Source organism: Bradysia coprophila, unplaced genomic scaffold, assembly GCF_014529535.1.
Source record: "Bradysia coprophila strain Holo2 unplaced genomic scaffold, BU_Bcop_v1 contig_94, whole genome shotgun sequence".
Lineage (NCBI taxonomy): Eukaryota > Metazoa > Arthropoda > Insecta > Diptera > Sciaridae > Bradysia > Bradysia coprophila.
The window spans coordinates 2489354-2514970 of NW_023504022.1; the positions used below are offsets into that span (position 1 = coordinate 2489354).

At 38.9% G+C, this 25617-nt stretch overlaps 1 protein-coding gene across 2 annotated transcripts; it reads left to right on the forward strand.

The window, feature by feature from the left end:
- The first annotated feature begins 408 nt into the window (after window positions 1-408).
- Window positions 409-25495, forward strand: LOC119084831 (laminin subunit gamma-1). Of its 2 annotated transcripts, none has more exons than XM_037194914.1 (20): window positions 409-558; window positions 5324-5586; window positions 14339-14600; window positions 15298-15415; window positions 15494-15680; window positions 15746-15920; window positions 16039-16173; window positions 19552-19737; window positions 19796-20998; window positions 21056-21253; window positions 21917-22030; window positions 22088-22265; window positions 22344-22914; window positions 22975-23216; window positions 23296-23503; window positions 23563-23666; window positions 23739-23988; window positions 24047-24304; window positions 24371-24500; window positions 25191-25495. In XM_037194914.1, exons 2-20 carry the CDS (start codon window positions 5452-5454, stop codon window positions 25400-25402), a joined length of 4866 nt encoding a protein of 1621 aa, XP_037050809.1. In that variant the 5' UTR covers window positions 409-558; window positions 5324-5451; the 3' UTR covers window positions 25403-25495. The 2 variants fall into 2 exon arrangements, with proteins under 2 accessions (XP_037050809.1, XP_037050810.1); XM_037194915.1 differs by having other exon boundaries at window positions 413-558; window positions 5327-5586.
- Window positions 25496-25617: the final 122 nt, after the last annotated feature.

Genomic DNA, 25617 nt, shown 5'->3' on the forward strand with positions numbered 1-25617 from the left:
AGAATCTACTTGAAAATCTAAAGTGCTTCGTTTTCCGTTCTTTCGTTATTTTATTCTTTCAATCATCCAAAAATTACCAGCAGTCAACTTATCTAACAAAATGAACCCAAAAAAAAATCATTTTACTCAAGACCCCGGCTTATCACATTTTTCATTTATTTTACATGTATATGCGTTACTCCAACAAAACTCACGTCACATTCACAACACCAAAAACCGACAGTCTCTTACTAAAAACGATATAACGATATCTTCAACATTTCTTAGTATTTGTGGCTAAGTCTATTTCGTACCATTCGTACACATGTTTCTATACAAAACTGAAATGAAAGAAGAAAAAAAACAACAAAATTTCTGTTCCAAATGAGCTCTTGAGTTCTCTTTATTTTACTACATAAGACTCAGCATGAAAATCAGTTGCATTCGGGATTTTGCTTGATCGAGTTCTCTAAAAAAAAATCTTTTTTGTGTTTGACTCGTCGTCGGTTGTTGGTTCTTTCACAAATTAGTTTTTTTTTTTGTTACTCATTTTCTTAAGTGTTCCTTAAGTCTTATACGGTAAATATACGCGATGTACCCTTAGTGCACAAAATCGTATCTGTAGTTATTTATGTATATTGAGTGAGACTTAGCAAATAAGAGTTTACAAACAATTAAATAAGAATCGAATGAAACAAGAAAAATTACGTTTTACGGCTCTTGTGCTCCGATGAAACAATTCGGAAATAAATACTTTTTGTGTAATCAAAATCTTAGACGAAAATCCATTGTTCTGTGCCCAATACATTTCGTAGCATAAAGAATGGAATTTCTCTGACAAAAAACAACGAACAAATTTGATAAAATGGATAAACATCAAAATGGTGTTGGAAATAATTATGTTCAATTTTCATGTGTGAAACCATCGCTTGTTCAAAACCCACCACAACGAGAGGATTATAACTATCTAATTTAAAGAAATTACCGAAATTATCTTAAGTAAAAAACTGTCAAATTTGGAAGACAGTCCGCCGGCCATTCATGCATAGACATAGAATGTTACAATCCGTCTGTGTTTACCTTACGTTTATTATATATTTTGCATATCCGATAGATTTTAAAGTGCATTGATCCCTAACACACTGAGTGTCGAAGCAGTCACACAGAATGGAAGAAAAACTATTACTTAAAAACTGAACGGAAAAGAAATTCTGATGTAGGGTCTCTCTTTGGTGTTTTGGTTTCGATTATAGTAGGGGCAATGATGCATCATTATGCGCGACACCTGAGTATGGAAATTTTTAGGTGGAAAATTCTTATTGGAGATGGAGATGAGGGAGACATTTTTCACAAAACATCGAATAAGATGGAATTTGTCGGACATAGCTAACGATAATACTTTGCTTTCGTTTAAAAAATTTCGTTAGAAGATTCAAGAAATTAGTATTCACTAGCGAGCCGTTAGTTTGCTCGTTTTATTTGAAGTTCATCCATAATTTGTCGTACTTTTCGTACAAATCAATTTCTACAAGATTTAAAAAAAAATACCCCGTCCAGCCACATAACGGCAGAATTTTGACATTCAAAAAATGAACTGCCATTCACTTTCAATTTCACAACTTCCGTGTCCTGGGCCCATAACCTGTTGATTTTCCAGGATTGGGGAAGCTACTGAAGTATCCGAAAGAAATAATTTAGAGACAACCACGTCTGCTCCGAAAGACAATTTAATTAAGAATGAATTCTTACAAACATTGATCACTCGATTACCTCCTTATTCTCAAGCAATAGTGGGTGACTATGATTACATCAAATTGATAAGTTAACACCAGTCGTCATATTAGCATCTCTCTGATTTCCTGTGCCAAATTAATTTTGTGCAATAAACAGAACAAAACCTAGACATACGTCCATTCATCTGTAATCGATAACGACTAGAAAGACAATGACAAGCTCCGGGTAATATTGTCCTTTATGCAGTAAAATGCATGTTAAAAAAATTGAAGTACAAGATTTGAAATTAACCGATTAAAAATACTTTGATCGATGGAAGTACAAGACCCGGTAATACTACTGGTCATATGCTTGCCATCTGCAACAGACAGAGGCCTGATGAATGTACAGTGATCAAGTGTTAACATGAGGTGTTCCTCGATTGATTTTGAATCGCTATCAGTTGAAACTGGACAGAAAAAACCCTGATTCGGTTACACAGTTTAAGCTATCAGCTTGTGATGTACTAGTGAGCCTTCCATCGAAAACGATGAATGTATAATATACGTAAAATGCCCTCACTATAACACTTTAACTACGAGATGTAACGTAAGACATAGTTTAACCGCACACATGTAATTTACAGAAATTTTATCGTTTTGAATTTCAATAAAAGCTGAGGAGAGGTAAAACTGAGACTTGAGTACACAATTCACTCAACAATATCTGTTGGTCAAATATGAAATACGTTTTGCCATCATTCGTTAGTTTTAAAAAGATTTTTTTTTATTCGAATGGGAGATATTCTTCATAATTTCCATATGCGACAACAAAACGGTCTTTGATAATATAAACGCTGTGAATGCTTTATAAGCGACAATTATGTGCTTTGTACATTGTTAGGAAAATCAAAGGAAGTCATATTTCTTTAACGAAAAGAAGAAGAAGAAAAAAGACTCAACCATTTTACGATAAGAACGAAATATTATTCTTCAGACTTGAATTTCATTTCACACATAAATACTGTCGACATATGTGAATCGACTCGTTGGAATTGTTTATATTTCTAATGTTTTATTTTTAAAATGAAAAGAAACCGAGTCCATAATGTGAACAGTAATTTTGAGTCAGATTTTATACTGCAAACCCAAATTGCTTCAATTACATTCAGTGTAATTTACTGCTCGATTTTCACACTGACCATGAGCTCATCATGGCGATTCGCAAGTAATGTGAACTAAGAATCTTTGGGTGTTTCTTCGACAAACTGCTTTAACGACCTTAATTTTTTTAATTGGATCTATTCCTGATAAGACAGACAGTCGACCACTGTTTCGATCTGAGAGAGACAATTCAATGTATGTCCTTCGACGTTTTGCGTTAGTATGCAGTCCCAAATACCATTTCTTAATACAATGCTCTAAGAGCACTCTATACCAACTTGCTCACGACCAAGTCTAGCGAATCGCAGTTGAAATGAAATTGTAACTAATCACCAAACTTATTAATTCGTGGCCAGTCTGTGGTAAAGCTACCCGAAGCCAACAAAGCAAGTGGTTCGGCTTAATCCTATGTTGGTTGTGTACATATGTCTAGCCTACATTAAGGCGAGATATCAATTAAGCATCTAATGTTCCTCAGAGCGTACTTCGAGATTCGTAACTCACCTTAAGCCGGTGGTCTAGACTGCACTTGTTTTTGACCGTAAAGGGCTGTTAGTGAGGTCTCTAAACATTTCAAATCAAATCAAAAAATTAACAAATTTAGATGCATTTCACCTCGTATCTGTAGAAGAATCTAAAACCCAAGTCGCATGGGTATGTTTGGCTTATGAAGGTTTGAAAAGACTTTCCTGTGTCCACATACGTTTGTATGGACATGGACATTAATAATTTGAGAAATACAGGCCGGCAGTTAGTTAAGGGACAATTTCTAATCTGATGGATTGAGAGCAGATAGCTTCGACAGCAATATAGAAAATTCGAAATGTTGCCATCAAAATAATGCCAACAGACAGTGGCCGTATTGAGGTTGTTCTTACGGTATACTAACAGACAACATATGAACAAATCTGTTAAAAATAAACTGAAAGTAAACAGTCAAAAAGCATAAAACTCATGTACAACACAAAACCTAATGTATTTTCTGGAACATATTCGCTCATACGAAAGAAGGAAAAAAAAAATCGGAAAATAGACGCGTACCGTTCAAGATGTTTGATCTGCAAACATAATTACCCGAAATAATGATCTCTTTTTGTTTATATTACAAAACTTCCACACAGATGCTTTTCATGTGTATCATCTAGATAGATACACACACACGACCTCCGTTATGTGGAATTTGGTTTATACAACTTGCTGTGCAAGGAATCAACCGAATGTATGAATTCATTGGGAAAAGAACCACAAAGGGTTAGAGGCTATGCCTTTTTCTGAGACCCTTTCTTTAGTGACATGTTTTATTGCGCTAGTGGAGATAGTGCGACAACCTCAGTGTCACGTATGAAGTATTAGTTAGTTAGTTCGAGTGGGTGAAGCAAAGCTTCAGCACCTAAGCCTCTACTGGGCCTGTTGTGAATACCCACAGGGTTACCTAAATCCTATTTGTACGATTTAGATAATCCAGAACATTACTAGGCGGAAGGCTCCAGATTATGTTGTATGGGAGTATGTAGTCTCCAAAGCTTTTTGCTCTGGCTGAGATGTAGGCAGGACATTTGCATAAAAAACTTTCGGCAGAATCTACGTCTCCACATCTGTCGCACAAGCTGCTTGGGGCTAGAGGCCTATAGTGTGCATGTTCTTGTTTAGGGAGCAATGTCCAGCAAGAATGGATGTTACTCTTCTGATGTTTTTTCTGCTAAGTGAGAGGAGATAGTGTGAGTTTTTAGCATTAATCTTAATGCAATTTTTTGATTGTCTAGCGTGGTTCGTTGAGTCCCAGTGCTGTTTGAACTTTTTGTTTTTCCATTTGCTGATCAGGTTTGCGTAGAACGATGGTGGCTCTTTTAAGAAGGGTTCCGGTCCGCAGACAGATGAAGTATTAGGGGAAGTTGAAAACCGGTGTCCACAACAATGTCTTTTTCCGGGAGGTCGTAAAACCGTGCACCATATAATTAGTCTGCGCTCACCACTAATTCCTCTACTTAAACTTGACCGATTCACTCCGTTGACGGTATATCTTCGGTTGAGTTTCGGAAAAACCGTTTGGACGATAAAAAGTGAGCAGGCTAAAGGGTCTATCGGCCGAAGGCATATTTTCATAAATGTATGATTCCCATCCCCTCCTCAAACTTCCCTTTAAACGTTCAGCAAATCAAAAACGTATTCTGCAAATATGCCCAAAATAAATTGAATAGAAAAGCGCAAGGAAGGAGAGTGATCTTTGGTATAAATTGTGATAAAATAGGAAGTGATTCACGATAATTTAGCAGTTTCTTTCAATGTTTGAACGTTTATTGTGTTGTTGTTGTAATTTGTAATGAGCTGAGGACAAGTGCGGTTGGTCTTCACGTGCCAAAGTACTCCTTTGAATGCTAATGCAATGTTAACGCTTTCTCATTGCCTGAGGGAGTAATAGCATCCCGACAAATAAACGTTAGATTAATAAATTGTTTATTATTTCGCAGCAGAATATGAGATCATAATGATTCGTTTGAAGTGTCAACGAGCAATTAGTGTATAAAGTGCACCAACGTCGGGCTGCCGAGTTTGGTATAGGAAAATCAAGTGAATCAAAAATTGTTGTACAGAAAAAATGACGAAACCAAAGTGGACCCTAAAATGGATGTTTGTTAGTGTTTTAATAGTGAAAGTAATTGCAATTAGTGCTAACGAAAACACACATTACCTGCCACCTTTAGAATGTTACGATCCATACGGACGGCCTCAGGTAAGAACAATGTGCTAGTCTAAGGATATTGATAAATAGATACAGCACGGTCAACTACGTTTCAACGTTCGACTTGATCGTTAATTTCTTTTATTTACTACACCACAGGAAAGTGAATCATTACTTCGTTCACATTATGAGCGTCAAAAGTCCTTTCCCGGTAGGGCGAATCGAATTTTTAGAATTTTAAGGGCCGCGATAGCCTGTGTGCGGAAAACGTAGATCATTGAAAACTAATTCCAGGCATATGGTTGATGGATCCTAAGGTGCCCGGGAAGAAGTCCCCCCGGACGACTTTAACTTTCAAATGGTCATAACTCGGAAAGTTGAGAGTATTTCTGAAAACAATGTTCTAGCAGGATGTAGAGCGTTAAAAACTCTACAAAACTGCCAAAGAAACCGATGGTCCAAAAGGTGTGTCTGTCGAGGTTTCAGCTACTGTTATGGAATATTATGTGCACTTACTGGCCAAGGTTACCTCGACTCAGCAACACCGGTTACATTGTCTGCAATGGCTTCGTGGGCGACGTGGGTACACTTAAAAAGTTCATTCATTAATGTTGAAAAAGTGGTTTCGGATGGATCGCCGACCGGGACAATGCCTAGTGTACTGGTAGTACTCGACCTCCTCTACAACCTCATGCCAAAAGCTAAAGTTAATAATTTGTCTCTCAGGAAATTAAAGTCAAAAACCAAAATGTCGAACTTTCGATGTTAGAAAACCTCGACAGACACACCTTTTGGACCATCGGTTTCTTTGGCAGTTTTGTAGAGTTTTTAACGCTCTACATCCTGCTAGAACATTGTTTTCAAAAATACTCCTAACTTTCCGAGTTATGACCATTTGAAAGTTAAAGTCGTCCGGTGGGACTTCTTCCCGGGCACCTTCGGATCCATCAACCATATGCCTGGACTTAGTTTTCAATGATCTACGTTTTCCGCACACACGCTATCGCGACCCTTAAAATTCTCAAAATTCGATACGCCCTATTTCCCGGTGGCTCAGTGAGAATACTACTTTACTGTCCAGCAAGACAAGAATGGTTATTTGTCAACCAAGAGGAGAAAATAGGAATTTCCAACAAAAGCAACAGCTCACTTCGCTCAGGCCGCAATTCACAATAGTTGGAATTTCCTATTTCTCCCCAAAGTGAAGACAGCGTCCCCAAAACGTCATCTTCTCACCGCACTTGAGTGGAGAAATTGATTGAAATTTTCCGCGCGATAGTTTGAAGCAATTAAAATGAAGCAGCTAAAATTGATCCGGGCGCCGATTCTCAAAGTATTCGTAATTTGACAGTTTTGGGATTTGATACACGCAACTGTCAAGTTACGAATATTATGAGATATGAAAATACGAGAATCATCGCCCTGTGTTCCGTTCTTGCAAATTTCTATTGACTGAAATGATGACAAAGTTTAACAAATGCGTTTCGTTGACAGAGTGCTGAACAGAATGAATTGAAATTTGACTTTGTTTAATGCTTACAAATCTCAGTCAACAACTCTCTACACGATCCAAAAACTTAGTGCAAGTGTATTCCCACCTGTATGTCTTTCTATATCTACAAAACATGAGTTGAATGGTAACTCCAAGATAACGGTATGTTGAGTAATTCGTCCCTTTCCATTGACAATCAAAAGTCGAAAGGTTATCTTCTTCATGTGAACGCTAATCTTGTGCCACATAATTCATCGACAATGTTTGTTATATTCAGACATTGAACGTGATTATAATGTGTATATGGTATACATTGGTACTCGCACATAAGTTACATTAATCGCAAATTTCCATATTAGCACATAAGACCCATTGATAAAAATCCGTATTTTTACCAGCTTCCCTCCACCGCACATACACACAAACGTGCCGTTTCTTTTATTTATTTTTTAATCGACTGTATGTAACCGGAAGTTTTATATCAGAATGGGACAGCAAAACATTTTGATAACACATTCGAGTGGAGTTCATTTTCAACTTTTAAATGTGGCCGAGAAATGGTCAAAGAAAAAAAAAAACAATCCGAACATTGGAACTTATTACAGAACTGTTTTTGAACGATTGATGATTTTGTTTTCATTTATTTCGGGCATGCGACGTCCTAATCGTCGGATGGCGCTATTTACATAACCTGTCCATCGTGAACATTTAATGCACAATAGTTTTGCTGATACCGCTCTAACTCATAGTAAGAGTAAAGTAACAGAGGATTTTGCATTTTGGTCAGTAATAAGGAAGCCGTTGCAGCTTTTACAACAGTTTGTAAAAGGAAGCAGCAGTCTCTTTTCTTAACAGTTTGTAAAAGGAGGCACAAATTAATTGATTTATTCAGTCTTGCGGTCATGTACTTCATTGTAGATGTAAATTATGATTTTCGGTTTTTTGCTGTTCCGTTTACAACATTAAATGCAATAATTGTGGAAAAACCGAAAGTGCGATTAGCCTCTTTTAGAGACTAATCGCACTTTATAACACTTTGGATATTCGCAGTGCGACGAGCCTTTTCGTTATTTTTAAGCAATACGATCGAGAATGAATAATAATATTTTGTGCATTCCATTAATGCCATGTACCACATGCTGACGAGATCAAATATAAAATTATGATTGTACCCTACGTATAGGATACAATCATTATGTCATAATTGTATAAATATATATGATCTCGTCATCTTTTACAGTATATGTTGATTTTTCACCATGGGTGGTCTGAATGTCGACCGGAAAATGAATAAAATATTTCTCTAGAAGATGCTATTCACACTGTGCAGAATAGAGCCCACAGAATTTTTTTTCTGAAATGATACATTAACTGAGGTTGAAATAGTTTGGGAATTGTCTTTTTGTTGATCCGTGGCGTAGACGAGGTTAATAAGTACACGAAAACGAGACTTTGTGCTGCGAATAGCACACTTTATCATTACACTAGTGTAGTACCCGGCTTTGCTCGGGATTATTTTAATAACAAAATATTACGTTCCATTTCGTAAAAGGATGAATTCCCTAGGAACCAACAAAACGCCTTTACGGCCTCAATCTCAACTCAAAAACATAGCTAACGCCGACCCGTACGAAACACCTATTCGCATCAAAAGCCTTTATTGTGAAACTCTTCATTTCTTTTACTTCATTCTCTACTGAAGAGCTATTCGCCCTTTAAAATCACTTACGTTATCCACTCTTTGCCTTGTTAGCATATACAAATAAATTGCCGGAGGCAATATAGACAGCCCCGTACGAAGTCAACTTTCATAAATTCCTATTTAAACAGCTATCTTTACCTATATTTTCCTATAAATAAACATTTCACAGATGAATATGCTATTATATAGCTCTATATGCCTGTATATAGCTCAATATAGGTGAATATAGATATATATAGATGTCCATATGTGGAATGTCTGAAACACCCCACACACATAACAAATTATTTCCATGTTAACAGAAACTCTCTAAGTACCATTTTTCCCAAGATATTTCTATTTTACTAAAATCCAATATGGCCACCGGCAGCCATTTTGTTAGGAGACCGGAAATTTTACCGACGCTTTACATTCGTTAATACCTTTCAAACAAAAAAAAATTCATGAAATTCGGTCAAAATTTACTCGAGATATTGACAAAATACTCCACGTTCACTGTACGGCCGAGTAGCCAGATAAGAGCTCACTCCAAGAGACCTAGCTCACGCTCCGGAGAACATAATTTCAAAAACTTTTTTTTTCCTGATTGGTACGGTCAATACCTATCTAATAAAGCTAACACGGACGAAATATGTTCAAATGTGGCCGACCTACAAGCAAAAACTGCTTGCTGCCCTGTGCCTGTTTTACACCAAGGGGTCTAACTCACGAGTCGGTCATCCGATTTCCATAAACTTTTTTTTGTCGATCGGTATTGTAAATACCTTTTATTTGACGTATCACTTACAAGTTTAACGTTTGAATGTCCGGAGATATCTTCGAAAAACCGTAAAGCACTTATTGGGTCACAGCTCGGGAGGGGTCGATCCAAAATCACTCATCTTCGAACTTAGCCTGTCTTTTGACATTACCAAACGAAAAAAAAAGAATTTTCAAAATCGGATGCGTTTTACTCAAGTTATCGTGCAGACGGACAGACGGACATTTTTTTTCATTGATTTGGCATCTCTAGACAACCACAATAGGTTTCCCCTTACTCAGGGAGTCCAATTCGACGTGTTACAAACGTATGCGTAAACCTATAAGACCCCAGTACTTCGTACGGGTCTAAAAATCTTGAATTGTGCTAAGATATTCACATCATTTTCAAAAAAAGTATGGTGCAGGTGGTAGGACTCGCATCAACTTCATCGCAGGGCTTATTTTTGGGAAATTGAATTTTACACATTTCCTAAAATTTGCTAAAATTTTCCAAAATTTTCCAACATTTGCCAAAATTCGCCAAAATTTGCTAGAATTTGCTACAGTTTGTTCATTTCATTTTTACACAGTTTCTAAAGATTGTCGATATGTCAGAGTTTTTAATGTACCCAGTCAATTAAGTTCTTCCCAAATTGCGCAATATTTGAATTCGCGATAGAAATTTTAAATTTTGCGCCAAAAATTCATAATTTGGGAAGAACTTAATTGACTGGGTACATTTAAAACTCTGACATATCTAAAACTGTGTAAAAATGACATGAACAAACTGTATCAGAAAATTTGGCAAATTCTGGAAAATTATGGAAAATGTTGGAAAATTTTGGCAAATTTTAGCAAATTTTAGCAAATTTTAGCTAATTTTAGGAAATGTGTAAAATTCAATTTCACAAAAATAGGCCCTGCTTCGTCGTCAACCAACATCCAGCTGGAAGAGATGCCAGCGACATGTACCACATTTCTATCGGTAGTTTTTTATTTTTTATCGGTAAAATTCTACTGGTCGAATATAATATTTTCCACGCATCAAAAATAAATTTTCCACAAAAAATATTTTCACGCGTCAAAAACTTTCACGCGTTACAAAAATGTTTCCACGCATCAACGACATTAACAGGCAAAAAAAAATTCGTGCGTCAAATAACGCATAAAAGTAAAAAGAAATTCGCACACTTTTCCTCATTAGTCGGTATGTCAAGTTTCAAGTCTGTAGGACTTTCCGTCTGGGCTCCTATAGAGAGACAAACAAACAAACAAACATTAAACTTTACATTAAAGATAACTGTAGATAGATAGATAACCACTGGAGTCTTTTTCGGATCATAAGTGGTGCAATTAGTACTCCTGGAAATATAAAAGTGCAGTGTTAAGCCGTCTAATCAATAAAAAGGGGTAGTCTTCTTAAAAGTTTTTTTTTTGAAACAGTACTGCCATCTATTCTGTCTGTTTATCTAACACAACTGTGTTCCCTGTGAAACTAAGGTTCGAAACAGATTTCAGTTTCGTGTGACAATCTGATCTAGCATATCGAAATGGGATCCACTTAGAATGTAGAATAACCAAGTGAATGTAATGCAAACCTTCAGCGGATCACAGAAATTACGGATACCCTACCTTCGGGTTGAAACGCAATATATGACAATCATGGTGTACGCACGGTTGGTTTGAAACGAGATTAAATAGGGACCGCCGACCACCAATAATTTTTTTTTCATATTTATAATGAGTGATGGACAAGAACATCACACAGGAAAAAATTAGCCCGAACCCCTGAGCCGTTTCTGAGAACCAGTGGATGCGCTACCACAAGCAGACAGACACAGCCTGATCACAAATTTTAATGGGGATCGGTAGAGGGAAAAATTCTAAGATATACTGTGTAAAAAATATTTCCTTCGATCACCTGCTCTCGGAGCAATAACTGTTGAAAGTCAAAATTTCACCATTTTCGAAGAGTGATATATCTTTGACAAAGTTTCCGCGCCAGCCAGTGCAAATTGATTCTAGACGCGGTTAATAAGCTCTTTCAAATGGCGAATTTTTTTTTGAAAATGTTCTTTTAAGTTACATTTTCAGAGAAGTTATTTTTTCCGCTACCCTCGCTGAAATTTGGCCACTTCTGTACCTTTCTGGTAGCCTTGTTTCAAAATTATTTGCCCCTAATATTATAGCCTGAGGAATAAGCTTTTCAACGATACCAAACATGCCATACTTGATCCACAACAGGTACTGTTGATGTTGATGATTCAGTTTTCAATCGAAGTCAGTCTACTCGAAAATCCGGAGCCCTCGAAAACGAAATTATTAAATTTCAAGATTTTTTTGAAAAGTAGGGGACTTTAATGACTCTCTGAGTCTGTATCATACATATAATTGAGTAAAAGACATTCAATTGTAATATTATCTTGAAATTAAATAATTTCGTTTTCGAGGGCTTCAGATTTGCGAGTAGAGTGACTTCGATTGAAAAACTGAATCATCAACAGTACTTGTTGGGGATAAAGTATGGCATGTTTGGTATCGTTGAAAAGCTTATTCCTCAGGCTACAATATTAGGGGCAAATAAGTTTGAAATAAGGCTACCAGAAAGGTACAGAAGTGGCCAAATTTCAGCGAGGGTAGCGGAAAAATTAACTTCTCTGAAAATGTAACTTAAAAGAACATTAAAAAAAAAATTCGCCATTTGAAAGAGCTTATTAACCGCGTCTAGAATCAATTTGCACTGGCTGGCGCGGAAACTTTGTCAAAGATATATCACTCTTCGAAAATGGTGAAATTTTGACTTTCAACAGTTATTGCTCCGAGAGCAGGTGATCGAAGGAAATATTTTTTACACAGTATATCTTAGAATTTTTCCCTCTACCGATCCCCATTAAAATTTGTGATCAGGCTGTGTCTGTCTGCTTGTGGTAGCGCATCCACTGGTTCTCAGAAACGGCTCAGGGGTTCGGGCTAATTTTTTCCTGTGTGATGTTCTTGTCCATCACTCATTATAAATATGAAAAAAAAATTATTGGTGGTCGGCGGTCCCTATTTAATCTCGTTTCAAACCAACCGTATACGATAAATGGAACTTTGGAAAATGCTCACATTCTGATTTCGTCGAACGTTACAGTGTTTCTTCCACAAAATTCTCGTTGCGATGTTTGTTTTATTAATTTGCTCATTTGATTTTTTAAAGATATTACATCATTTTTATAAAGTAATGTTGTAGGTGCATGCGAACAGATGGAGGTGATCTATACAAGAAAGTAAATTGGGAATGAATGTTATACAACTAGCAGGTATAATAATCATATCATAAGGAACTAGGCACGGACATTGTGGTTTCAGATTTGACGATATTGTCGTATCAAATATACGTTGTGTCCACAACAAGGTCCATAATCGGGATTTGTTTCTCAATTCAGTGACAATAACGTTGTCTGCAATTCGGTGATAAACGATTCTTAGGCTAACGAGGCGTATTCTCACTTTCGACCTGCGGCCTCGAAGTATAATTCCGTCTAGTGCCTAAAAAAGCATTTATTACCGAGTTGCATAATGTCTACTTTCATAATCATGTGACAATTTGCAACCCAATGCCAAGCCAAGGTTGACAATACAGCGTATTCCAGAATCTTGTTTAGGTACAAAATTTGATCCCCATATTAACAAACGTCACTTTTACGAACTAGTGCGTAAAAATTTAAATGACACCCCATTTACACAATACTTCGATGGGACCACTGTGTACATAAAGAGCCAATTGTGGTTTTTCCGTCAGAACAGTCGGAGCGTTTGCTGCGACTGAGCCCCGTACAAACCCGTACATCCATTGCGCACGTGACCCTAGTTCGTCCGTCGCCCTACTCTTACCGTAAGCCTACTGCGGCCGTAAACGTCGGTAAAGTAAAATTCTTGTGAAATGTGTACGTCTTAAAAATTGCGCATAGCGCAATTACGAAGCCACGTACGACGTTCCCTTCAAATGTAACACAAACTACACTTCTAACTGATCAGTGACTTTGTAATTATCATTTTCGTCGATTTATATTGTTTTGTTAGGAGGTGGAATAGTACGGCTGCTTTGCATTCGTTAGTACCTTTCAAACAAAAAAAATCATGAAATTCGGTCAAATTTTACTCGAGATATTAACAAAAAACCACCACCTTCACTGAACGACCGAGTAGCCAGATAAGAGCTCACTCCAAGAGACCTAGCTCACGATCCGGTGAACCAAATTTCATAAACTTTTTTTTCCCGGATTAGTACGGTCAATACCTATCTAATAAAGCAAAATCCATCTAAATACGTTTAAATTTGGCCAACCTACAAGCAAAAACGGCTTGCCGCCCTGTACCTAGTTCACACCAAGGGGTCTAACTCACGAGTCGGTCATCCGATTTCCATAAACTTTTTTTTCGTCGATCGGTATTGTAAATACCTTTCATTTGACGTATCACTTACAAGTGTAGCCTTTAAATGGCCAGAGATATCTTCGAAAAACGTTAAATCACTCATGGGGCCCAGCTCGGGAGTGGTCCACCCAAAATCGCCCATCTTCGAACTTAGCCTCACTATTTTGACTATCTTTCAGGGAAAAAAATTTTTGAAATCGGATTTGATTTACTCAAGATATCGACGTGACAGACGGACGGACAGACGGACAAAATTTTTATTGCGGATTCGTCATCTATGAACACAGGCAAACACTTTGCCCTTACCGTCTGCTTCGAATTCCATCAATTACACACGGCATCGTAATCCTATAAGCCCCTTCGTACTTCGTACGGGGCTAAAAACCAACTCCTCCAGCCAACCTCTTGCTAAAACCATTTCCAATTAAAATTTATTTTCTGTTTTCCAGCGATGTATTCCAGAATTCGAAAATGCAGCTTTCGAAGTGCAAATGGAATCCACAAACACGTGTGGAGAAGAGGACGAACAGGACTTCTGCGTTCAAACGGGATTTTCGAATCGGAAGAGTTGTGATGTGTGTCGGGCAGGCGATCACAGTGCAAGGTATTTGACCGATTTACACGATCCATACAATACAACTTGGTGGCAGTCGGAAACGATGTTCGAGGGAATCCAATATCCGAATCAAGTTCACTTAATACTAAATTTAGGTGAGTCCATCGATCCGAATAGTTCACTTGATTGACCCACATTATGTGCGAGACATTAGTGCGTAGACAACGCGAAAGACGGAATTTGATTTACTTGTATTAAATGCAACACATGCTTGCTGGTTACAAGGTTATTATATATCTACGTCTCAAGAGGCTGTTTCCTTTCTTTTCTAAATTCGTTTTCACGTTAGTCGCGACAATTCTGTTCTTGCAATCGAAGAAGTCACCGGAGAATGTACTAATATAGCAACTAGTTTTCAAGTTAAGTGTGTTGTTGTGGAGACCAAGTTTTTATGGTTGAATAATTGAACGAAATGAAAAGTGAAATTACTGTAGGTACGTGAGACGCGCCATACATTCTTTCGAATGTCATGGGTTTTTGTTTTGGTTAAACGTATCAATTTGTTCGTTGATGTAGTTAGGGTCCTATGTGACCTTTGCGTGACGGTAAGCCAACTTAAATTGTAGCGTTTTACGTTGTGTGCGCAGATATTACGATAGTATCCACACTGTGAGATCCACTGTACAGTTCACGTAAAAGATTTCGTTTCGATTCAATTTTACTTTGGATTTTCTTCGCTGTAGCACTGTTTAACTTGGCACGTAATACAATGATCAAGTGAAAAAGTACAAAGGAAATTCTAACAGGCGCTGTTCATACCTCATTGCTATAAATCGACCAATTTCATTTCAGGCAAATCATTCGATATAACTTACATTAGAGTTGTATTCTACTCGCCACGACCCGAGTCATTCGCAATTTACAAACGATTTACACAAAGTGGTCCATGGATACCGTATCAGTATTATAGGTAAGTAATGATGCTGTTCCATAACCGAATTGTCCCCGTTTTAAATACACCTCTCATCCACCTCCCTTCAACAATCAGTGCGACATGCAGAGATACGTACGAATTGCCCGATTTCTTGTCGGTGAAGAAAGGTGAAGATGAGTCTCGAGCATTATGTACCAGCGAATACAGCGATATATCACCACTACGCGACGGAAATGTTGCATTCTCATCGTTAGAAGGACGACCGAGTGCCATCAACTTCGAACACAGTCTAGAACTTCAGGTAAAACGACCCCATTTCGTCATGAGAGTTACTAATCAAATGCAATTTCCGATAATTTTCCTTAGAATTGGGTCACAGCGACTGACATCAAAATCACTCTGGATCGCCTAAATACGTTCGGTGACGAGGTGTTCGGTGACGCTCAAGTATTGAAGTCTTACTTTTATGCCATTGCTGATGTTGCCGTCGGCGCCCGGTGTAAATGTAACGGACATGCTAGTAAATGCGTAACGAGCACTGGTAATTATTTTGACTATTTTTATGGTTCGTTTTGTTGCTTGAAACGAACTTCGATTCATTTTGATCGGGTGGCCAGACATTTTTGTAAATTGTGCTCTGTTTTCGTGTCGTTTCTCAGGCATTAATGGAGAACGGACTCGGGTCTGTGAGTGCAAACACAACACCGATGGCATGGACTGTGAAAAATGCTTACCGTTCTACAATGATGCTCCGTGGGGTCGAGCAACATCGAAAAATGTTCATGAATGCAAACGTAAGTAGATTTTGATTTCGCTTTTATTGCTGTCCGGCATAACGTCATACCACTGTTCCTCAGTGTCGGTTAGTTTCTTTAGTAGTTTTGCTAGCAGTTTCCAGTTCTCAGTAATACGTTGTAACACGCAAAGTTCAATTAGTTGGGATTTCGGGTATTTTTCAGAACCCAGGGACTAATAAAAGGAAAGTTTTCTTGAATCATGTCCGGAGCGATAGCGGAGGACTTGACGCAGTCTAACTTCCAAAAAAAGAACGAAGAAATTTTTTTGAGACGCGGCAACTATATATAGGCGAGAATTTAAGTTTCTTTCCTTTGGCCTGTATCACCACAAATCCTATTCTATCTTATTCGCGCTTCAAATACGAGCAAAACGAGCTATCACTCGACTATGTAACTTTAAAATTGCCGGAGATACATCGTTTTGAAGTTGGTCATTTTGATAGAAAATGCACCAAGTTAACGTTTTCCAAACAATCACAATCTTTCAACTTACTCTGTATGTTTCTATCTGTCTATCTGTCTATCTATCAACGGTCGATCTCGGAAACTAGTCAGCCAATCTCCATGAAATTTTGCAGGAACCTCAGGGTGGGCATAAAAATGAAAATGTGATACGCCACTACCTCAGGAAAAACCAGAATTTTGTTTTATTGGCCTCGAAGTGGTTTCTGAGTGTGGTTTTCGAGGGTCGGGAACGCGTTTTCGGCTGTAGCTTAGCTGTATTGAAACCTACAGAGGCATGCGACCCATCAAATGAAAGGTATTCGTAACACGATTGGAACAAAAAAATAATTAAAAAAATCGGGGCAGATTCGTTTGAGCTAGAGTTATTAGAGTGACCAAATTTTGAGCTACTCGAGCGTAGGATGAAAGGACTAATATTTTTTTGGGTTATGAGAGATAGAGAGTTACTTTCTTCGGCAAAGTCTCAGAGTTTTACGAGTAGAACAGAGGGGCATATGTGAAAAATGTCGAAAGTTGGAAATGGGTGGGTCAATTGGGGTTTTGGAGATATTTCTTGAATGGTGACAGATAGAGAGTTACTTTCTTCGGCAAAGTCTCAGAGTTTTACGAGTAGAACAGAGGGGCATATGTGAAAAATGTCGAAAGTTGGAAATGGGTGGGTCAATTGGGGTTTTGGAGATATTTCTTGAATGGTGGCAGATAGAGAGTTACTTTCTTCGGCAAAGTCTCAGAGTTTTACGAGTAGAAAAGAAGGGCATTTGTGAAAAATGTCGAAAGTTGGAAATGGGTGGGTCAATTGGGGTTTTAGAGATATTTCTTGAATGGTGGCAGATAGAGAATTACTTTCTTCGTCAAATTTTCGACTTTCGTCAAATTTCGAATTTCGTCAAATTTTCGATTTTCGTCAAATTTTCGATTTTCATCAAATTTTCGACTTTCATCAAATTTTCGATTTTCGTCAAATTTTCGATTTTTGTCAAATTTTCGATTTTCGTCAAATTTTCGAATTTCGTCAAATTTTCAAATTTCGTCAAATTTTCAATTTTCGTCAAATTTTCGAAATTCGTCAAATTTCGTCAAATTTTCGAATTGCGTCAAATTTTCGAATTTCGTCGAATTTTCGATTTTTGTCAAATTTCGAATTTTGTCAAATTTTCGATTTTCGTCAAATTTTCGAATTTTCGACTCAGGTTTTTTTTTGGTAAAATTTTGGTTGTTTCCAGTCAAATTTTTTTTGGTAAAAATTATTTGGCAGATGATGAGAAAACCTAAGCCAGCTTGTTTGAACTAAAATTGGGTGTAAAATTTAATTTTTGCGTAACGAAGCTGAAAGCGTCAACTCTAGCGATATCATTCATTTTAGAAATTGTACTTCAAAGACTGCGTTACACTTTTCTCGAAGAGATTTTTGTTGGGATGATAATATTGCCCAGAAAGCGATATTATCGTTTTGTGGGACGATAAAATCGTCCAGACAATATTTTAAGAGTTTACATTTTAGCCACAGGCGTACCAACTCTCTGGATATTATCGTCCTGGGTGAAAAATTTTCGAACGATAATACCGTTTTTTGAACGATAATATCGTTCAAAAAACGATATTGTCGTTCCTGATGATATTTGACCGTGTAAAAATGTCCCGCCACCAAAGTGAGATATTGTACTAATCCTGAAACCTCTAACTTAACTCTGACTCTAACTAAGTATGATCTTGCATCTCTCCATGATTGATTGTTATGTTCAGTTAAGGATCGTAGCTCATTGAACATTTTTACTTAAAGAGAAAGTAATGAGCCTCTCGATGTACAAAACAATTATTGCAAAACGAGACACCACCGTCCATAATATCTGATTTTTCAGTGGGAACGTAATCTCAAATAACAAAGAAAGGAAAAAACATTTTTTGCCATCGACATCCATATTCGGATATAAAATCAAGAATGAAATGCAAACCCGATCTGAGAAGGTAGTTCATTTTAGGAAATGTATTTGCTGGTTCTGGTTATGTCGCATTATATTCAGTTACTTACAAACCGATCATTCTTTATCGACGGCGCATCTTCTTCAGTGTTGGTTGAAACTTTGTTGCAGAAGAACGTTCGAATCTTCTTTCCGGGCAAGTTCAGTGAATAAATAAGTTTCTGGGATTTAAATTTTGTGCCAGTCTTAGCTTAGCACCGATCTACTGTTCGAACGATGCTGTTGATATATTTCTACATTTCGATTTTGTTAATTTCGGAAACTGAACCGTACTGGAATCAACAATCCAATACGATCACCAAATACAATCCCTGGTTTTTGGTCAATTGTAAGTGAATCTATTCGGACTCTATTCTCCACTTAATCACGTTAAATATTCTCGAAAACACAAAACCAGTAAATTAGTGAAGGTGCAGTCGTAGCAATTTTTCGTTGCACAACCTTTCCCAACAGAGGTCAAAGAACTTTCTTTGTTCTTTTCGCGTGAAAAACCAGTGTGTGGAATAAAGCCCTTTTTGGGAAAATGTCGGCGATTTCATTTGCTGTTTACACTGTGTGTATGAGATCCGAGACCAGCCAAACATATATTTTGTTCTTAACGGTCGTATACAACAACATGTACAGTTTAACGTACAGCGTAAATACGCACAGGGATTGCATGCATAAATGAAAAATCGCACGTGAGATGGACGGTTAACGATATCTGCAAGTTGTTGTTGATGACACAAAGAACACCTTCTGTACTCACGCACAGTTTGTCATTTGTTTTCTCTGATTATCATCCAGGCATTGGGTGGGTCATATTTTCTTTTATATCTTTCAAAACCCCTGATGTGGTCAAGTTCCCTCCAAGAATCATTTCTGTCTACTCCTCACTTTTTACAAACTTCGATCTTCTAATGTCGGGACTTATCTGTTCATTTAACTACAGCATGTAACTGCAACGGATACTCGAACAAGTGTTTCTTCGACCGTCACCTGTACAATTTAACTGGACATGGTGGTCACTGTATGGACTGCCAGGCCAACCGTGACGGTCCAAACTGTGAACGCTGCAAAGAGAATTTCTTCTTACGTTCAGACGGGTACTGTATCAATTGTGCCTGCGATTCAGTCGGTAAGTGTCTTGTACTGATTCAATTCAGGTTCCAAATTTTTCTAATGCAAAACCACAGGTTCCAGATCAATGCAGTGCAACACTGAGGGTAAATGCCAGTGTAAACCAGGTGTTACCGGCGAGAAGTGTGATCGATGCGAGGCGAACTTTTACAATTTCGGTCCGCAAGGATGTGAGCAGTGTAACTGCGATGTTCGTGGATCATTCGAGAATACTCCGTCATGCGATCCAGAGACCGGCGTTTGTGTATGTAAGGAAAATGTGGAGGGTCGTCGATGCAGGGAATGTAAGCCGGGCTTTTTCAATTTGGATTTGGAGAATAAATTCGGTTGTACGCCATGCTTCTGTTACGGTCATACGTCGGAGTGTCAGAGCGCTATCGGCTACTCGATCGTGTCAACACAGTCAAGCTTCAACAAGCACAAGGAGAGATGGATTGCGGTTGATGAACATAACAATCCCGTGGACCTAAAGTACAATCAATTCAGTCAATCGATTGGAACATCAGCTAAGGGCAACGATTTCATTTATTTTTCGGCTCCAGACCGTTTTCTGGGCGATCAGCGTGCCTCATACAATCGTTTACTGAAATTCCGATTGCAGTTGAGTGGACAAGTGGGACCTAATCCTTCGCCAACTGATGTTATACTTGAAGGTGGTGGTTTGAAAATTTCGTTGCCCATATTCGCACAAGGACACAATATGCCCGACCAAGAATCACGCGAATATTCGTTCCGATTGCACGAAAGCAACGAATATTCCTGGCAACCCAGTCAATCGTCCAGAGGCTTCATTTCCATTTTAAGTGACCTCAAAGCGATAAAAATCCGTGCAGCATATTCAACACACGGCGAGGCGTATTTAGACGACGTTGAATTGCAGACGGCTCATCGTGGTGCGGCTGGTCAACCGGCAACTTGGATCGAACAGTGTGCCTGTCCAGAAGGCTATTTGGGACAATTCTGCGAATCATGTGCACCAGGATATCGCCACAGTCCGGCATCAGGAGGACCATTTATGCGATGCATTCCGTGTGACTGTAACAAGCATGCAGAGATATGCGATTCAGAAACCGGACGATGCATTTGCCAGCATAACACCGCTGGTGATACGTGTGATCAATGCGCTCGTGGTTACTACGGTAATGCATTGCTCGGATCAGCGTATGATTGCAAAAGGTGCCCGTGTCCGGATAACGGAGCATGTATGCAGCTATCTGACGAATCAGTTATTTGTTTGGAATGTCCTGTCGGATACTTCGGTAAGTAGCATTGACTGAGATGGCCGGAAGAGACGAATCCTGATCACATTTCTAAAGGTTCAAGATGTGAGCTCTGCTCCGACGGTTACTATGGCGATCCGACTGGCATCAATGGCCTAGTTCAACTTTGCAAGGCTTGCGATTGTAATGGTAATGTTGATCCGAACGCTGTTGGAAACTGTAACCGAACGACTGGCGAATGTTTGAAGTGTATACACAACACTGCCGGATCGAATTGTGATGAATGTTTGCCGGGTATGTTATCTTCCACTTCTATTTACAATACGAATAAAGTCCTGTCACAGACCGCTAGCATGACCATCTTCCCCAGTCCTATCCTTTAAATGATGTCAAGACATCCATGTTCCATTTAGGACGTTCCTTAACGAATTGACTCCCTGTCATGCAACGCAACGGAACGCAGTTAAAAAAAGAGTCAAAGCATCTTACAACAAAATGACTTGTTTCCGACCCAATGAAATGACGGTCTGCGTACCATTGTTTATCGAATATTTCTTACTCTTACACCTGACGCGGTGCTATTCATTTCCTTTATTAAATCAGAACTTTCATTGCAATCACAATAGGATTGCATCATAGCCGGTATAACCGTCTTAGTGTCTATACACGCAATTGTGCGTGTATTTTCAAGATAATCAGTTCAGACAATCTGATAAGAAAACGTTCATGAAACTTAGTCATGACCTAAACAATGAAACATTCGCACTTTTCAATTTTAAATCAAACAAAATCGGTTCGACGTATACTACGTACGCATCATGACTATGGGCATATTGAGGTTTGTCATTCTATTTGTTGTTAGCATTCCGAGTTTAAGCTCTGCAACTCTAAACTGTGGTACAATGGAACTATAGAACGCTTACCGAATCGGTCGTTGTAAAACTCAATATTTCTTAGGTCATTTCGGTGATCCATTGGCATTACCACATGGTAACTGTGAGGCTTGCTCTTGTTACCCGCCGGGAACTGAACAAACCGACAAAGGAGTCAGCATTTGCGAGCAACTTTCCGGTAAGAATGTTTTACTCCTTCAAATGTTCAAGTCAATGACCCCACATTACGCATCAGGTAATTGCCGCTGCAAACCGAACGTGATCGGACGTAACTGTAACGAATGCCAGAATGGATTCTTCAACATCGTATCCGGAAATGGTTGCGAAAGTTGTAATTGTGACCCGATCGGAAGCTTTAACACATCCTGTGAACGTTTCACCGGACAATGCTATTGTAAACCTGGCGTCACTGGGTATGTTAAACTGAAACTGTCCCTTGTACGGAGGAAAGATATTAACAAAAAACCAAAATTTTCGAACTAAATTTGCAGACTCCATTGCGATCAGTGCGAACCGTATCAGTACGGCTTCTCATCGACTGGTTGTAAACCGTGTGATTGCGACAACAGCGGTTCGAAAGGATTCCAATGCGATCAGAATGGCCAATGTCCATGTAATGACAATGTTGAGGGACGTCGCTGCGATCGGTGCAAGGAGAATAAATACGATCGGCATCAAGGTTGCCTGGACTGTCCACACTGTTACAATTTGGTGCAAGAAGCAGCCGACGAGCATCGGCAAAAGTTGAGCGACATTAAGAAGACGCTGAAGGAGATTCAATTGAAGCCGACGGTCATCGATGACGATGAGTTTGAATTCAAACTGAGAACGGTCCAGGAGAAGATTGCCATTCTAACGGACGATGCGAAATCAGGCGCTGGTGGCGGTGATCGGTCGTTGGTGGAACGATTGAACGATTTGCATGATCGTTTGAAGACGGTGGGCGATTTGTTAGACAACTCGGAGAGTGTGGAGGAAACTATAACGAATGAGGTGACCCAAGCTACGGAACATGTTGCCATAACTGAGGATACAAATGTCGCAGCCCGTAATGAACTGAGCGTAAGCATACAAATCGAACTGCACAGCTGGAACTGACAACTTAATTTCTACAAATTACAGCACGCGCTAGAACTGCTTCAAACTGACGGTGTTGCCGCTCTAGCTAGAGCCAAAGATCGTTCAGATCAATTTGGCCAGCAGTCTGAGCAGATTAGTACCATATCAAGGGAGGCAAGAGCTCACGCCGAGAAATTGGAGGCACAAGTTGAGCAAAACAAACAGAATGCAAAAGAAGCTAACGAGAAGGCATCGAAAGCTTACGAACTCGCTAAGAATACGTTGAATCTGCAGAAGAATATAAGGTAAGGAGTCCAACGTCCGTCTCTATGAAAGACTCTCCCATTCTAACGTTACTATTCAATGGCTTATCGAACATTACAGTGACGAACTTCGAACGAATATCCGAGTGGAGGTCGGTGAATCAAAGAACAAATTAGAAGAAACTTCCAAACTTACCGCAAATGCATTAAAACGCGCCAATGAGGTGTACGATGAAGCGTTAACTTTGTTCGCAAATGTTAACTCCTTAACGGCTCCTGAGATCAACATTGAAGAACTGAAGAAAAGTGCTGCTTCGGCCAATAAGGAGGTAAGTTCCCCATTGAAGCTGAAAACCATTCGATCATGTCAATACGTTCAAATCAACAGGCAGAACGACTTCAAAGTGAGATCACCGAACTGGCCAGTCGCAACGATAATCTTCTAGACGAATACGATGAAAATTCGGAACTGGCTCGGTTATTGATTGAACGGTACGTATTTTGGGGGTGAAGAGAGAAGAGACATTGAACGATCGACTTCTAACGATTTCACTTCCACATCAGATCCAATGCACAGCAGGAAGAGGCTGTTCGTTTACTGGAACATCTGCAGTTTATCCATACGACGGCCAAGGAAGCAGTGGCACTAGGCGACGGAACATTGAAAGAAGCGAACAACACGTATCACATACTGGCTGGCTTCCAGAATCAAGTGCAACAATCATCGGAAAGTGCAAAACTAGCACTTGCAACGGTACCTGGAATCGAGCAACAGATTCAAGACGCACAGAAAACTGTCGAAGAAGCCGAAAGTGTGAGTGAAGTGTGCGACGACAGAAACGAGTTTGTTGATATTGATTTAACGGTTTCAGGCTCTGTCTGGTGCCTACTCCAATGCTGAAGAGGCTCGCAAAAATGCCCAAGAAGCTCAAGTTAAATACGCTGAACAGGCATCAGAAGATGCGGATATTATACGACACAAGGCGAATGACACCAAAACGGCTGCGAGGAAATTGCGTGGCGAAGCCGACGCACTCAACAATCGTGTGGTTGTGACGGAAAATCGAATCGACAATTTCGAAGAGTTGGCCAAAAAAGACGATTCGTTGACTGAGGAAGCCAAAGAGAAGGTTTGTCTGCTGGGGTGAATGAAGTAGAACTGGCGGAAAACACTGGACATTTTGTTGCACTTTCAGGTGGGACAAGCAAAATCGGATTCGTTTGAGGCTCAGAATCAAGTTAAAAATGCGATGAATGAGGTTAAGGCTATTATGGATGAGTTGCATAGTTTACGGGACATAAACGTTTCGGATTTGGATGAACTTGGTAAGCGAGATATTTTTCACAGTTTGAAAATTGCAGAAATGGTGTAGGAGTCACAAATGGTTCATACTAATGCAAGGACCATATGTGGGAAAGCAATTTCCTTAAAACCTTTTTGGGAAAATTAAGGAAAACTTGGGAACTGTGGGAAAATGTTTTCATAAAAATAGCCCGATAAATCGCCCGTTCGCTCACAGATCCTTAATTTTGACACCAATTTGAGTTCTCAACTAGGGCAGTTGACTGATCTGTATCTGTATATTAGGTCCTGCGTTATTGGGGCGACTTTAGACGTTGAGCAAATCTTTATCACATTGCGAGGTCGCACAAGGTTGCATATGCCTCGATCCTCGTGTGAGGAACAGAGGAATATGTGGGCTCTGAGTCAATAGGCAAGGTCCTTATGTGTGCGCCGTAAGTTCTTTAAGATTTTTCTTTGTTTCATTTTGTTCGCCACGAAAAGTTGCCATTCGTATGAAAATCTTCAAAGTCGAATATCTCCGAAAATACAAGATCTTTTTGAATTCTGTCGATGGTTAAGGTAACAGCTGGTCAGTTCATAAGAAATGACCAGAAAGAATCTTCTGCATTCCCTGCAGTTCGATAGTTTTAGGTTAGAAAAGACAGTGGACCATGAAGACGTCACATGTTATGTTGTGTGAAACCAAAAACTCACCAATTTCGTTCGATCAGATAAACGTCTAGCCGCTGCCGAAGATGAGGTACGTCGAGCCAATTTATCGGAACGATTGGACAGTTTGGTCGAAATGAAAAACATCCAGAACACTTGGATCAAAAACTACATGAAGGAAATCGTCCTGCTCGAATCGGAAGTCGGCAACATCAAGCAAATAGCCGAAGCACTGCCACCCGGCTGTTTCAAACGGACGAGATTGGAGCCATAAATGCATTTCTCGTTTAATTTCAATTAATTAATTAATTTTTTTCGTTTAGTTTTTTTAGTCTTTATTTGTACAAAACACCGATAATGTTGTCGTCATTTATCTTTAAATTGATTAAAAATTCAGACCAAAAGGGTAAAAGGTTTTTGTTTCTTGAATGAATTTCAATGTCTTACCATCCAAGGTTCTGAAAGAACAGGTTTAGACACCCACGAAGG

Bases quoted from the DNA above. Each gene is read 5' to 3' on its own strand.
- LOC119084831 (XM_037194914.1), top strand. From the start codon at position 5,452: ATGACGAAACCAAAGTGGACCCTAAAATGGATGTTTGTTAGTGTTTTA. The intron at 23,217-23,295 runs GTAAGGAGTCCA...CGAACATTACAG, and splicing joins AATCTGCAGAAGAATATAAG to TGACGAACTTCGAACGAATA. The intron at 23,504-23,562 runs GTAAGTTCCCCA...TCAAATCAACAG, and splicing joins CTGCTTCGGCCAATAAGGAG to GCAGAACGACTTCAAAGTGA.